The 14,359-nt window shown below is 30.7% G+C and overlaps 1 protein-coding gene across 6 annotated transcripts in view; it reads right to left on the bottom strand.

The window, feature by feature from the left end:
• Positions 1–14,359, bottom strand: part of LOC107163876 (uncharacterized) — a 141,680-nt gene that overhangs the window by 65,733 nt on the left and 61,588 nt on the right. For 5 of the 6 annotated variants that reach the window (XR_016191999.1, XM_089229053.1, XM_089229052.1 and 2 more), the window contains exon 2: positions 4,968–5,114. Coding sequence is in view for 5 of the 6 variants with exons in the window: in XM_089229053.1 (XP_089085179.1) it covers positions 4,968–5,112 (145 nt within the window). In the remaining variant the exon portion in view is untranslated. Of the gene's footprint in view, positions 1–4,967; positions 5,115–11,607; positions 11,627–14,359 lie in introns of those variants that run through there. The other variant, XM_089229055.1, reaches the window with a different exon arrangement.

Below are 14,359 nucleotides of genomic sequence, written 5' to 3' on the forward strand. Positions count from 1 at the left end.
TTTATTTTATTTTTAAACTATATTGATTCTAAAAAAAAATGTTGTTGTATTTTAGTTTATTCATTAACTGTATACATATCGTTTTTGTGTAATTTTGTTATTTATGTTTAGTAGGTATATAAATCTAACTATAGGCGTATGTTATTTTTAGCGAGTTTTCTAATTATTTGAAAAAAAATATTTCAGAAAACGTTGGTAATTTTCAATGAAATGTACTTTTTTTTTTTACAAAAAATATGTACAATTCACAAAAACGGTGTATGATATAATTTATAAATAAATAATTGAATACTTGCAGAGTAGGAAAAGACCACCGTCCTAACAGCATCTTTATTTGAATTTTATAGAGTGTTTACCTAAAAAAAATCATCTTGTATAAATTATTGCGACCAGACAGGCTGGGTCACCTATTGAAAACTTTTAGAAATGCCTAGAGAATTTATCAATATATAACATATACCTCCGTATCTCTGGCTACGAGTCTACGACCTCTAACCCCATTTTAATTTTTCGGATCCGAACTACTACCACCGACGACGACGACGACGACTATTTCGTCTCGCAAATTCCACCACTTCGGAACCCAAAGAATTCGTTGTCTTCAGAGATGTACACTCACGAAATAACCATGATATAAATATAATATATTATATATATATATATATATATATATATATATATATATATATATATGTATTTTGCGAACGCTGCTGTGGATAATAATATGTTCTCTCGTATAATACGCAGATGCAGAATTCGCAGTTTTTCGAGTGTGTATAAAAATCGTCCGGAAAAATAATTATCTAACAACTAAACCTCCCCGCTGGTCGGTGAATACAAACAATTATTAATTAGGCATATAACAAAAACCTAATCGTCATAAAGTTATACATCGCATATTATTATGTAAAATGGAGTGCAGGCGGCGTAAATAATACTGCAGAACTATTGTACTGTGTAAGATATTCGAATTAATATTTTTTTTTTTTTCATTAGAATTAAGCCTCGGCAACTATGGCCATTGGAATATTATATGTATTATTATTATTATTGGAATGTAATACATACATTCAATGTATGTCTTAGCGATGGTGTCGGAACACGACTCTACATATTATAATTGTCGTGACCGAACTTTGTACTTAAGAGGATTACAGAGGACCCTGACAGACGGGTGGCGTGTATTTGTCGGATTAAGGCTCATCGTATGCATTTTAAATGGACCATAATAATAGATTACATTGGAGCGAGAAAATGTTTTCGAAAGACTGACCGACGCCAATATTATAAATAAGCGTTTAAATCCATCGACCGGCGCATATAGTATTAACGAGGTAATAATATAATAAATTTATGCGCGAGCTTAAATCAAGCAGTCTTGGTTTATTAATCGGGGCCTTCACATCCTATTCTTCCGATCTACGCTGCCATTTGCACAGGGATTGACAGGCGATGGTCATCGAGTAATGTCCGTCTGCAGGTTGGCGTTTTGTGTATATAGCAAATACAACTTCAATACGGTATTGTACAGTAATTCCGGTATAAACCGGAACTTCTGTAAGAAGCCTTCGATTCGAATATACATAATGAAATAAATTATTTACTAATAATAATGAATGCGTTCGCGCCACGTGAAGTACTTTCCGGTATAATATTATCACAATCTGTTTTAGTTAGTAATCGATTAAATATATTATATATATGTGACCATCAATGAAAAACTGAAACAAATTATGGACCTCGTAGGTAAAAAGGTTGCTGACTCCTGTAGTAAATATGGATGATACCGTATAGGCTACCGCCGGACGTTAATGAGTCGTATTACCAAATATTCCTGCCTGAGATTGATATAAATTAAATGCCAATGATAATATAAGTGATTTAATCTTCTTTTTTGTTTTTAATATAGAAACTGTTTTTTCATTTGTAGTATCTTCTGCGATCTATAAAAAATTCGTAAAAATATTAGTCATAATATAGATCGTGCGAAAAACTTAATATTTACGTACGTATTTATTATGCAAGAATCCATTTTACACAGTTATTAAATATTATTCTTTCTCAAACAATTTTTTTTGCATGTCAAATCCTTGCAATAAATCCCCTAATATCCCCATCATCATGGCATTCAAATCATGTATGGTAATTTTCGATTGTAACAATGATTCGTCTTGTTGTAGTATGTTGTTCGAAAGGGTTTTTATCTCTTTTATTATAATTTTCAGGTCTTCTTTGTTATTTCCGGCCTGTGATGTACATAAATTTAACGCCAATAAAAATATAATTATTAGAGATTTCATGTTCTTTTTCGTTTTTAATAGAGAAACTGTATTTGTTTTTTCATTGCTTATTATGTACATAAATAACAACAAAATGACTAAAATCATTTTTCGTTGTGCTATGTTAATAATTCTTTTGCTAGTCAGTGTAGGTAAAGCTGTTTACAATAGATATGGTTATTCATCATATGTTTATTTGCTATTGATGTCGGTATCGTATTATTTATTATCTTTATTGTATTTCAACTGTTTCTGAATTATTATTAACTTAGTGGCATTTAAATTTCCACCTATAGAATTTGGTGGTTCAGACCTACTTTGTTAATCAACTTTTGGAGAATTTCATAACCATGTGATAAACCGTCTGTTATTGCAGCCATCATGACGTTAACCTCATGCACTGTAATGTTGGACTTTAAGAATCAGTGCCCTTGGTCTGGTATGTTTTTCGACATGGTTTGTATTCCTCCCATTATAATTTTAATTTCTCCTCTGTATTTATTCTACAGTTCCTTGATGGTGATCGTTCGACGGAGGTAGCGGGCTGACCAAATCAATATTAATAACATGTACAAAATTACGGTCCGGCGGCGCGAAAGGCGCGATCGGGAAAATGGCGTTATCCTGTACACTTTAGTTTTTTAGCAGTTTTGACAACATTCAACTCTGATTAAAAACTTATAAAGGTAAAATTTTTTTTTAGTTTTTGTCGTAAACATGAACAGCAATGACCTTGAAGAGCAGTAGCTCTTCCTCGATATTGGGAAGGAAATGCTTGACGGCTTATAACAATTTGTGTCAGAAAGATCCCAATGGCTGCCCAGCTACCATCCACTGCAAACTGTTCCAGAACCTCGCCAGTCGTCGTATACTAGATGCACCGGTGCTGAACCTCATGTTTCGGATTTGCATGCATCTGCACTGCTGGTGCTTGTTTGCACCTCTCAAAAGCTTCGCGAGTGTCCTGTTTCCAAATCAGCGGATGACCTTCTTTTTTTTCGTACTGTGTGACGGCGGGGCTTGCTTAAATTGCGCCCCGTGAGGGTCGAACCACGGTGATGAAAAAGTCGACTGAAAGTCGCGCGTTTTCTTCGACGGTATTGACAAACTTATGAATGTCGGATGACACTCGTTCTGACCACTGTGGCTAGCATCCGTTTTGATTTTAAGCAAACGCAAAACCCAGCCCTTGCAATATACGCTGTTTCGAATACGCTGGAATGTCTGTGCCGCGTTCTTGAGGCCAAAAACACGTGACAGGAAATTCGTGAGAACCGAACGGGGTATAATGACCGCGGTTTTCGGGATTTTGTTCTTAGTATTTTATGATATATAATATATATTATGTAATCAATTTTGTGATAATATTGTTTGATTGTTATGTTATTAATAAACGTGCATGTTTCGTAATCAGTTGTATTTAAAAATATTATGTAAATAAAAAAAATTTTGATGAAATAATGGGAAAGGACCGAGCGGTGTTTCAAAGTTGCGGACTATGTGACAAAACAATGTTAGTTGCCAACGAAATCTAAAAAGGTAACATACACATTTCGGACACAAATATAACATACTAATTGCGGATAAATTTCCAAACGTTGGGAAATTACTGTTCAACAAGAACAGAAGATAACAGACATAAACATTAAACCTATATATAAAATATGAATGACAGTATTGGACTTATTATTTATCAGCATTAAGATTGTGCCGGGCTTTTGAAACGACTGTCCAAAAATAATATGTGTAATCAGTTTAGTTAACCGAGGCCTTAAATGAAGTACAGACTGCTGGTAGCTATACTAAAATGAATTGTACTGCTGTACGAAATTTAAAACGAGCCAAAAGAACTGTCGAAATGGAGGATATTATTAGCAAACAAATGTTGCTACATTCAATTGGTGAAATCAGTAGATTATAGACTGTTAAAAAAAATGTTTGCCACAAAAACAATAAAACATCTATCACAATAAATAAATAAATGATAACAATAATCTATAAAATTGGACAATACAGGGCACGTTTGCGATAACATAGCTTGAGCCATTGGCTGGGTGGGGTAGTCGGATTCTCAGGATTTGCGGTGTGCCTCAGAACCTACCAAAACATACTACTGATGTCATCACAGTGTTCAGTTTATCGTTAAAGGGCGACTTTCGATTTTTACTGACGGTAACATTTTTGCTGGCAATATACATAACATTATTAACACGCACAATTGAATTAGGTATACTCACACACACACACACATATTAATTATATATATATAAGGTTAGGTCACGTTTTGATTTTATTGAACTCGTGTCATGATGTGATCATATTGTACTGCAGTCTGCAGTACCTACATGAATTTAATTAGTATATATAAATCAATTATTATTCTTATAATATTATGTCTTCTGACATTTGTGTTGTGTATTATTATAATATGGAAAACCTATCAGTATCAGCGGTATTATATTCAAATATTAAAAACCTAAAATAGGTAGAAATCGGTTATCCGGTGTATAGTATCGATGGATATACACTAATTAATTAATTAAAGTTTAAAAATATTCAAATATTTTTTAAACGTCATACAATTTTGAAATGGCACACATTTTACTGTTCTTAGTGAAAAAAAAAATGCATACGAAAATGAACTTATAATTATACATCAAACTATAAAATGGTATATAATATACTCACCAACAAGACGACCGTATCGTTGAAACATTCTTTCGACGTCGGTTTTGCTACATTGAAATGTGTTGAGATTTCCCACGAAAACCCGAGAGTTAACCGCCTGAGGGTCTTGCGAGTTGGTTTGGTTGCCCACTTTGCTCATCTTCATGTCTGTGAAAATAAAAAAATTAAATTAAATAAAAAACGGGGTTGAAAAAATTATAAACTTAGATGTATTAGAATTAAGGATTTAGCAATCTGACAATTTCTAAAGTACATTGTGAGCACGTGACTGTCGGCCATTGTGCTGTTTATACTTATAAGTATCGTATATCTATATAGCAACAAAAACTATTTCTTCTTCTTCTTCTCGGCGGCGGCTGCAAATCTTTTTATTTTTTACATTAGCGTTAGTGTATATTTTATTCGATACAATAATAATGCATATTAATATACTCATTCCATTGTTGACAATTGTTTGATGTTTGCATAACGTAACACTCGACATCCACGTGGACGTGTAAAAATACTGGAGGTGCCTATTTACCTACACATGGAATAATATTTATTATTCCTTACAGTACGTTCGCTATTTGCAAGTGATAAATATTCAAATTTAAATCAACGAAGCGTCTTTTTTCAACATCTTAAATACGATTCGTAAACTCTCAACTATATAACGGTCAATAAATTAATGTAAATACATTGATATTTTATTATATGGAGACATCTCTAAACATTTGTCGGATATAATAATATTTTAATGCGCAATATTTTATTTGAAACGTAGGTACTTTTAAATACTTAGTATTATAATTTTACGTACGCAGACATTATGGACAGGATAGTATACATAGAGACTGCAAAAGGTTAGGTACCTATAATTCAACTAGTATTGTTCCAACAATATTATTAGAGAGCAGCAATCGTAATAACATTTTTTCAACATTTTCACTCTCATAACGCAAAACGCATTAATACTCGCTGATAATATATCTGTGGTGACGGCTATAATATTACTATATAGTTAACTCAAAACATCGCTGAAACGGTTTTAGTTATCTCCGGTACATTCTCTAAATAAAAACATTGCTCTTTCGGAGTTGTATATGCTACAAAATACTTCTATTTCATTTCATTTCGCGATTAAAAATAAATCGAATATTAATATTTATAAGCTTATATAACATGTCCAATATACTATATAATATGATACAGCTCAATAAAACGTGTCACGGAGTTTTTTTTTTGAAACGAACGAAATCGGAGGAAAACATGGCCGTGTGTAAACGAAAACGAATAAAATAATATGAAATATTACCGTTACTACACGATATTAATTATATTTGATATTATATATAGTAGTACTTGACATTTAATGCTAACACTGTAAGATAATATTATCAAAAAACTATAAAATAATTTAAATAGTATATTAATATTAACCTATAATTGTCAACACGTGCTAAACATATTATATTTGAATAAAATCAAACAAAAATAGTCAATAAAATCATTTTTTCTGCTTTAAATACCTAAGCAGTATATTCACCGTTGAAAAATGATTATACCTATTATTATCCCACCCATACTCATTATTAATTGGACGTTTAGTATATTATTTATAAAATCTAAATGTTTTTCGTTTTAAAAAACGTAATATATATTATATAAAAAAATAACTTTATCATAATATTATATTAGTTTGTCGTCAAAATATTTGCGTAAACATAATATATATATATTTTTTTATTAAGAATAAGGCTTCGACAACTAGGTCATTAGCCTATGTATGTTACAGATATTAATGTATACATATAATTAAGCTATGATTATAAGTTCATATTTACAAGTTTTAAGTGATACAGTAATGTTTACAACGAATTGGGTATACATAGATTCGACTTAATATTTAAATTTTTTTGCCAATGCCAATGGATTTGAAGAAACTATGGATCAGGTGGGAGTTGTGTTCACCAAGTGCTTCCTCCATTGAAGAAGGTTGATTGAAAATGCTTCTTGTGTTGACATATAGAGGACAATCTAAGACTATATGTTTTATTGATAGAGGCTCGTTAAACATAATATGTTGACAATGAAACCGTAAGACATATATTATATAATCATCACACGTATACCACGAGGAAATCTACTAGAAAAATAGAAGAATTTTTCGAGGAGGGTTCGCTAACACTTTTGGCTAAAACGCAAACACTCTGCAAATATAACGCGAGCTGCACTAATCCGCCAACAAGAGGGTACGTAATTATTAGCAGAGACTTAGACACTCGCCCCTACCTCCCTCACCCTCATCATCGACACCTCCATCACGACCACAGCAACCGAGAGAGGAGAAGACTTCTCTTCCGATTTAACGACGACGGTGTTATTGTTGATATAGGCGTCATTGTTGATGCATGAACCCGTTGGCTAAATAAACTAAGTATAATATTATTATACATCGTATTACTATATAACAATAACAACACTTGACCGCGACGTCTCGGCGCCACGTCACGCCGTCCGTCCGGCGCATTAAACATTGAAAGTTTGCCTATACATAAATCTATATATTTATCGTCATCCGCGATCATCTTAAACTTCACAAGTCTGTCGATAAGTTCGACGTCCTGCAGGTAGTCGCCATTAAACATTTAATATTATTTATATTATATGACCTCGCAGGCGCGTTGTTTCGAAACTACTCGATCATGTGCAGTCGTACACTTTCATAAGGCCAAAAAAAAAAATAAAAACAAACCATACACATATTATATTGAGATGGGTGAAATGTTTTTGAAGTTAAAATAAGTTTAAGACGATTCCTTTGGAACGACAGCTGACGATAAACCTACTACACGCAACTATTATACCTACCCATGCCCACTATTGGACATTCTTCAATTTTTTGTTACTACCACACTACAATAATCTGGATTAGACATATTATAGCATTCAATTGTTATTCGTGCTCGAATGTTACTTGTAAAGAGAAACCTAAGAAATGTGCATAGACTGAGTTCCTATTAAACGGTTTTAATTTATTGACTTTTTTGTAATTCTTTTATTGGTATGGTTTTACTTGCAGTCGAGCATGCGTTTATTACAATTTAATTAATTATTTTATTTCTATATTCGCAATATCATTGCAAGTTAGTTGCTCTTTTATGGATTCAAATTTAACTAAAGCATATATATTATAATTACGGTTTTAATTGTATCTATACTAAAAACTTTAAAAATACAAATTTTTTTTAATACGGTACAAAATCTACAGGAGATTTAAATGAACAGTATTACCTAATTGAATTTTATAATAAAAAAAGTCCTAAGATATTAAGACGATCCTTCATAAATTACAGAACATTTAAAATACTATAACATAATTGATTACTAATACTATTTTTCCAACAATTATAAATAGGTTGATTAATTTTAGAATTTTTCTTTCATAAAATTTTCTATTTCCATAACAATCAGTGTTGAATAGAAAACTGTTTAATATAAATTTTTGTAGAACCCAAAGTATAATAATAGTATAGGCATTTTTAATATAATTTTTACGGTAAATATTTAAAAATTGAACATTTATTAATACAAAATTAAATGCCTACCTATTATATCTATCTTTGACTTGTTTTCTGACAATTTCAATATTTTTATACGAAAATTTCAAATAGGATTATAGAAATTAATTCAGATGTTGTATCGCACATAATCTTTAGTCACATGTATGAATTAAATTTTATGAGCTCCTAAATATCAAAACTATTAAAGGATAGTTTTTTTTTTTGTTTTTTAAATCTATTGAATACACTTCTAAATTATATAAATAACTAAACAATTAGTCATAGATTCAAGAAGAATATAAATGAATTTTTTTACGCAAACTTTATGTCATATCATTATTAGTGATATATTATTAAATAGATTATATAACAGTTAATATACTATTAGGGTCAAGTGTAGTAGATTACGGCGAATAGTGTCTCGTACAAACATTTTGTATTGTACAATCGATCAATATTATATAAGACTAGAAGATGATAGACTAATAATTATCATAATATTCTTATACATAAGTGTTCACGAAAATAATCGTCAAAGATGTCCAAAAACCATTAACACATTTTATGTCATTTTCAGAAAATAAATTTCTTAAGTCTAGTTCAAATCTCAAGTATCGTCGTTTCACGATCAAATGTGCAAAATGTGCATCACAGGAAATCTGTCACTTTTCGTGTCCTCTGACAATCTTGTGTAATACGGTTCTGTAAACTGATAAAATTCACTGTACAGTGTACACAATATAAATTAGCTACCTACTCTACGGCCTATTGTAATATAAAATTGATTTGTGAAATATTGCAGTAGAGACTTCGATGCCACACGCCTAGATCACCTGCACTGGAACACTATATTATAATATATTCAAATATAACAAGGTGATTAGTGATTACTTAAATATAATTTTATTAAACAACTCAATTCTAAGTAAATCAATTTTTATTTTATTTTTAGAAATACTTCAATACATTATTTGTTAAATTTTAATCCTAAATTTCAATATTATTATAGGAATACAAAAATATTAATTATCTGCACTGTTTCGCCACGAGAATGATAGGTACCAAATATTTTTATAGTTCTTCCTGCAATATTATAGTGTATATTCTGCAGTATTGGTTAATAATTAGTATAATTTCCAAAACAATGTTTTCTTAGACGGGACGACAAATAATTGTTCAATAACGAGTACACGTATATAATATGCTTCTAATTGCTTTTCAAATTGACGACTATTCAGTGTTATACACAATTATAAAAAATATGTCGTAAATTTACTTAAGAATGACTATTTATTGGAAATATATAATTTTAAAAACAATCTGTATTAGAATAAAATAATTGGAATATTTTTATTGATGCGAATATTTTATATTCATAATATCATTGATATAATATGTATTATAGGTACGCGAGTCTTGCAATAGTATGACGTAAACTTAGTGGAGTTGTTTCTGGCGTGTAATACCGGAAATGTTCACATCGATTAATATAAATAAAGAACGAGAAGGGTAGGTAGAGCGCATCCCCTAAAAAATGTTTTATAGATTTCGCCTACTTTAATGTAATAAAAATATGCTAAGTGGTCCGTGAACGAGCCGAATGAAACGATGCGCAGATTAAAATAATAAAATCTCACGTAATTTACGACGTCCGAGCCGGGCGCAACTAAAAATAATATATATCACATTGCATAGTTAGACGGCGCGATATTGTAATGAAATGCCAACAATCGAGTTTGGGATGTGAAAAAAAAAATAATAATAATATAACCGCTCGGCAGTTGAGAATAAGGACTATTTGCGCGGCGGATGACACATCGTGACGAGTGTGGGCGACGAGCACGAGGGGTGGGCACGAGCTGATTTTTTTTCTGCTCGCGGCGCGCCCGGAATTTTCCGGTCGACCGCCGGCGGACGTCTTGGAACGTGCGCGCATTCCGTTTAAATTAAAACGGCCCGCCGCACCCCCCCCCCCCTCCACATACACCTCGAAGACGGCACCTGAAGACGCGCACGACATGAAGCCGAAAATCTTGGTGAGAATAATAATAATACATTATAAAATATCATGACATAATTTACGCCGAATGCAGTAAAAGTCGTCTTAGTCGTCATCCAACATGCATAGCATCGCGAGTTGAGCTTAAAACAATTACGCGTTTTAAACGAACTGTTTCGGCGGGTCGGAGTTTAAAATATATGTACCACCGCGGTTTACGGATTAAAAACTCGTTGTTTACGTGCCGGAGTATGTATATAGGCTCTCGGTAAAATAATGTGTTGTTTAAAAAAAACAACTCTTTAGGCTTTAAGATAAACACAACGACGCACAAGAAAGTCGAGTAAGATATATTGTATTACGTCATGCAAATATGTCCATATATATATAATTTACTTGTGCTTATGGGTATCTGCAGACTGCAGTTAGGATCGCGATATATATATATATATATAATAGGTATACAATATGCAGCAGTAGTCAAATGTACGTTTTTAATTTTTTGTTTTAATCGGATTACAATGCATCGATAGTGAAGTATATACCTGCAGGAAGGTGGAGTGATTCCATGATATCATTCTCCCCCTCCCCGACGACTCGCTAGATTACTTATCACAAAAATTACGATATTTAATTGTTTAAAACAACAAAGACGCAGAGATTTGGTACCTATGTGGTTCTTATTTGAAAAAAAAGTTTGTATCACCACAGGTCTTTAAATGGCTTAAATGGCATAAAAAATATGAGCGACTTAAATATATTCTTTGGATAACTTGAAATTTCTCATAGTAAAAAAATGAGTAGAGAATATGCATGCCTGATGAATTACCCTGTATACGCGATGATTATATGTTTAACACATGACACATCCCTTAAATAATACCTGGTTACGCCACTGCCTCACGTCAACAAAAACAACTGTGATCAATAATAATGCTCACGAAATTATGTTTTCATGAAAATATAATACAATATTATTTTTCTCTTATTTATTAATTTCATTACAATGCATCTATCAATGCGTATTTAATATTCCCGGCTTGTTTGGAAAACTTTTTAATTTTTATCTAGACAAATTATAATAATAATAATATACCCTTAATGGAACGTATTGATTTTAAACATTGCGAGTTCTTCGTGTTCAACCTTGACAGATGACGTGCTTAAAAATGAATAGCTTCTGAATATTCTTTGCGCAGTAATAATTACGGTCGTTTTCTTTATCCCTCTTATTTTTTTTTTCTTTGTGTTTATAAAACTATAAATAATAATAATATACATAGTAGTTTCAGTTTTAGTTTCGAGCAAATCTTCAAAATTATCTTTAATTAAATATACCTACACATAAACATTATATAAAGAAAGGATGCACTTAAACATTTGAACGAACGCCCAACAATAAATTAATGTTAAATCTAATAAAAAGTCAAATAATATGCATACATTATAGGCACCACTTCATATATATAAAACGAATTATCACTTATCTAAGAGCGATTTAAAAAAGAGCTTTTTTTCATCGTTGTACTATTTAATATAATTTAAATAAATTATATACGAGCCGGTATTATGGCTTAAAAATACTTATTTATTAAACCTCCACATAAATCCTTAAAAATTAACTTTTATGTGCGCGCGATAGTGGTTTTTTAACGAAATTCCACGAGAATAATAAATGCAATTTCATAACTATACTATGACGATTATTTTATCATTTATTTTGTCTGTACGTTTACAGGACGATATTTAAAAAAAAGTTACCCTCGACTGTAATTTATTTTTTAACTAGGTAGTTATTTACTCTAGAGGAGTAGTTTATTCGTACGTTTCCCCAGCCCCCACATATATCACTTTTACCAAATTTTCTGATGCCAACATTTAGTACGTCATTTGTTTGTATTTTTTTGACCAAACTCAGAATTTGTTTGATGTCCGTTCACCTCGGAAAATCGGTTTTCCGTGCGGAGGGCTGCGGAAACGTTTCCATAGCTCCCCACCCCATTAATTATTGATAGGATTCGGAAGTTATAGGAGCAAAAAAAGGCAAAATATGCTAGAAAAAATTATAAAATATGCACGAAAAAATGTAAAAAATGTATTTATTTACCTATTAAAAGTGTTACTATTTATTAAATTACTTATTTATTAATATACACGAAAAAAATTTTAAAGAATAGATATATTTAAAAATATTGTATAATTTAAAACTCTTACCTATATATAAAAAGAAATTAAAAATATGGTGCGTTACCGATTGGCGTTTAAAATTTTATTGAACTGAAAAATAGTTAAAGAATCGCTTTTAAAAATGACGATGGCGATCAAAGTAAGTATATTTTCTATTTTTTAAAAATCTTTATGAGTTACTAGTTAGGTTAGTGACAGTACTAGTTATTGATGATATATTGAGATTATAATGATTATTTTTGGTTGAGTACCTACGCGTTTAATAATAATCGAAATACTTCAATTAATTTAATTCTTAACTTTGTGAAAAACAAAAATATTCCATGTTTCCATATAACACATTGTAATTACTTTTACAATTTAATATTTAGTATTATTATTATTAAATTTATTATTTGAACTATTAACGCTTAAATAAAGAAATTGTGACTTATGATTTTTGATTTTTTTTTTTAACTATAATAAGAACAACTCATAAGGAACCTTGTATTAAATTTTCAAGATTTTTTGGTCATCCAACATTTTTAGAAAAATCGAACATTTTAGTGATTTATAAATAGCTCAAGAAATTCAAAATATATAGATAACACTAATATAAACATTTGGTGAAAATTTCAAGTATTTACAGTGATTAGTTTTTGCATTACAGCCAAATAAATCGATTTAGTCGAAAACTTTTTCCGTCATTTTAGATTCTAAGCAGAGCGATGAATCTATTGATTTTACCATGATGTGTGTTTTTGTTTTATACTTTTTGTTTCTGTCATCTCGTTTTGGGGCAGTAAAAATGCTTCGATTTTTGACTTCAGCACCTCGTTCGATCAGAAAGTGAATCTAGTTGGTACTTTTAGTGGTCAAAAGTAAAAATGTCTTAATATTTTTCTAAATTATCGGGATAAACAAACTAAAAATTAAGGGGAAAATGGAAAATTTTGCACACAATCAGTTTTCAACAAAAACGATTTTGGTTTTTGATGTAACTTTAAAACAAATGGCCATTGGCCATATATACTTGAAATTTTCACTAAATGTTTATATAGGCATTTTCTAAATTTGATAAAATTTTCAAAATATTTAGATTTGTTTTGAGCTAACATTTATATTTTTCAACTTTTTTGTTTTTTATTTCTATAAATATCGATAAAAAATTTATTTGTTGGGTAGAAAAGCTTGAAAATTTGATACAAGGCTAACACATTGTAACTAGCAGTTGAAAAACATTAAAAATACATACACTTTTTTTTTTAAGCATTTAATGTTCAAATTTTGACTAAATACGTACGTAAGAATTACGGCAATGTTCAAATTATCTTAGATAGAAATTCATATAAGTTTTTCTTTTTAAATCTAAGATTTGAAAATTAAATATAAGGCTTCTAATCTATTGTAACAATAACCGTTAAAATATAAGGGATTATTATCTGGAACATATAAGGGATGATTATCTGGAAAATAAAAGGGATGATTATCAGGAAAAGATAAAGGGATATTATATGGAAATTTAAGAGGATGATAATCCGGGAAATATAGGAGATGAAAATTTAGGATATGGTTTTTCGGATGATATAGGGGATGATCATCTGTAAAATATATTGGACGATAATCCAGAAAATTTAGGGGATGATCTTCCGGAAAACTTAGGAGAAGATTATCCGGAAGAT

This window comes from Diuraphis noxia, unplaced genomic scaffold (assembly GCF_037042655.1).
Source record: "Diuraphis noxia isolate RWA-SAM2 unplaced genomic scaffold, SU_Dnox_SAM2 contig0005, whole genome shotgun sequence".
NCBI classification, from domain to species: Eukaryota; Metazoa; Arthropoda; class Insecta; order Hemiptera; family Aphididae; genus Diuraphis; species Diuraphis noxia.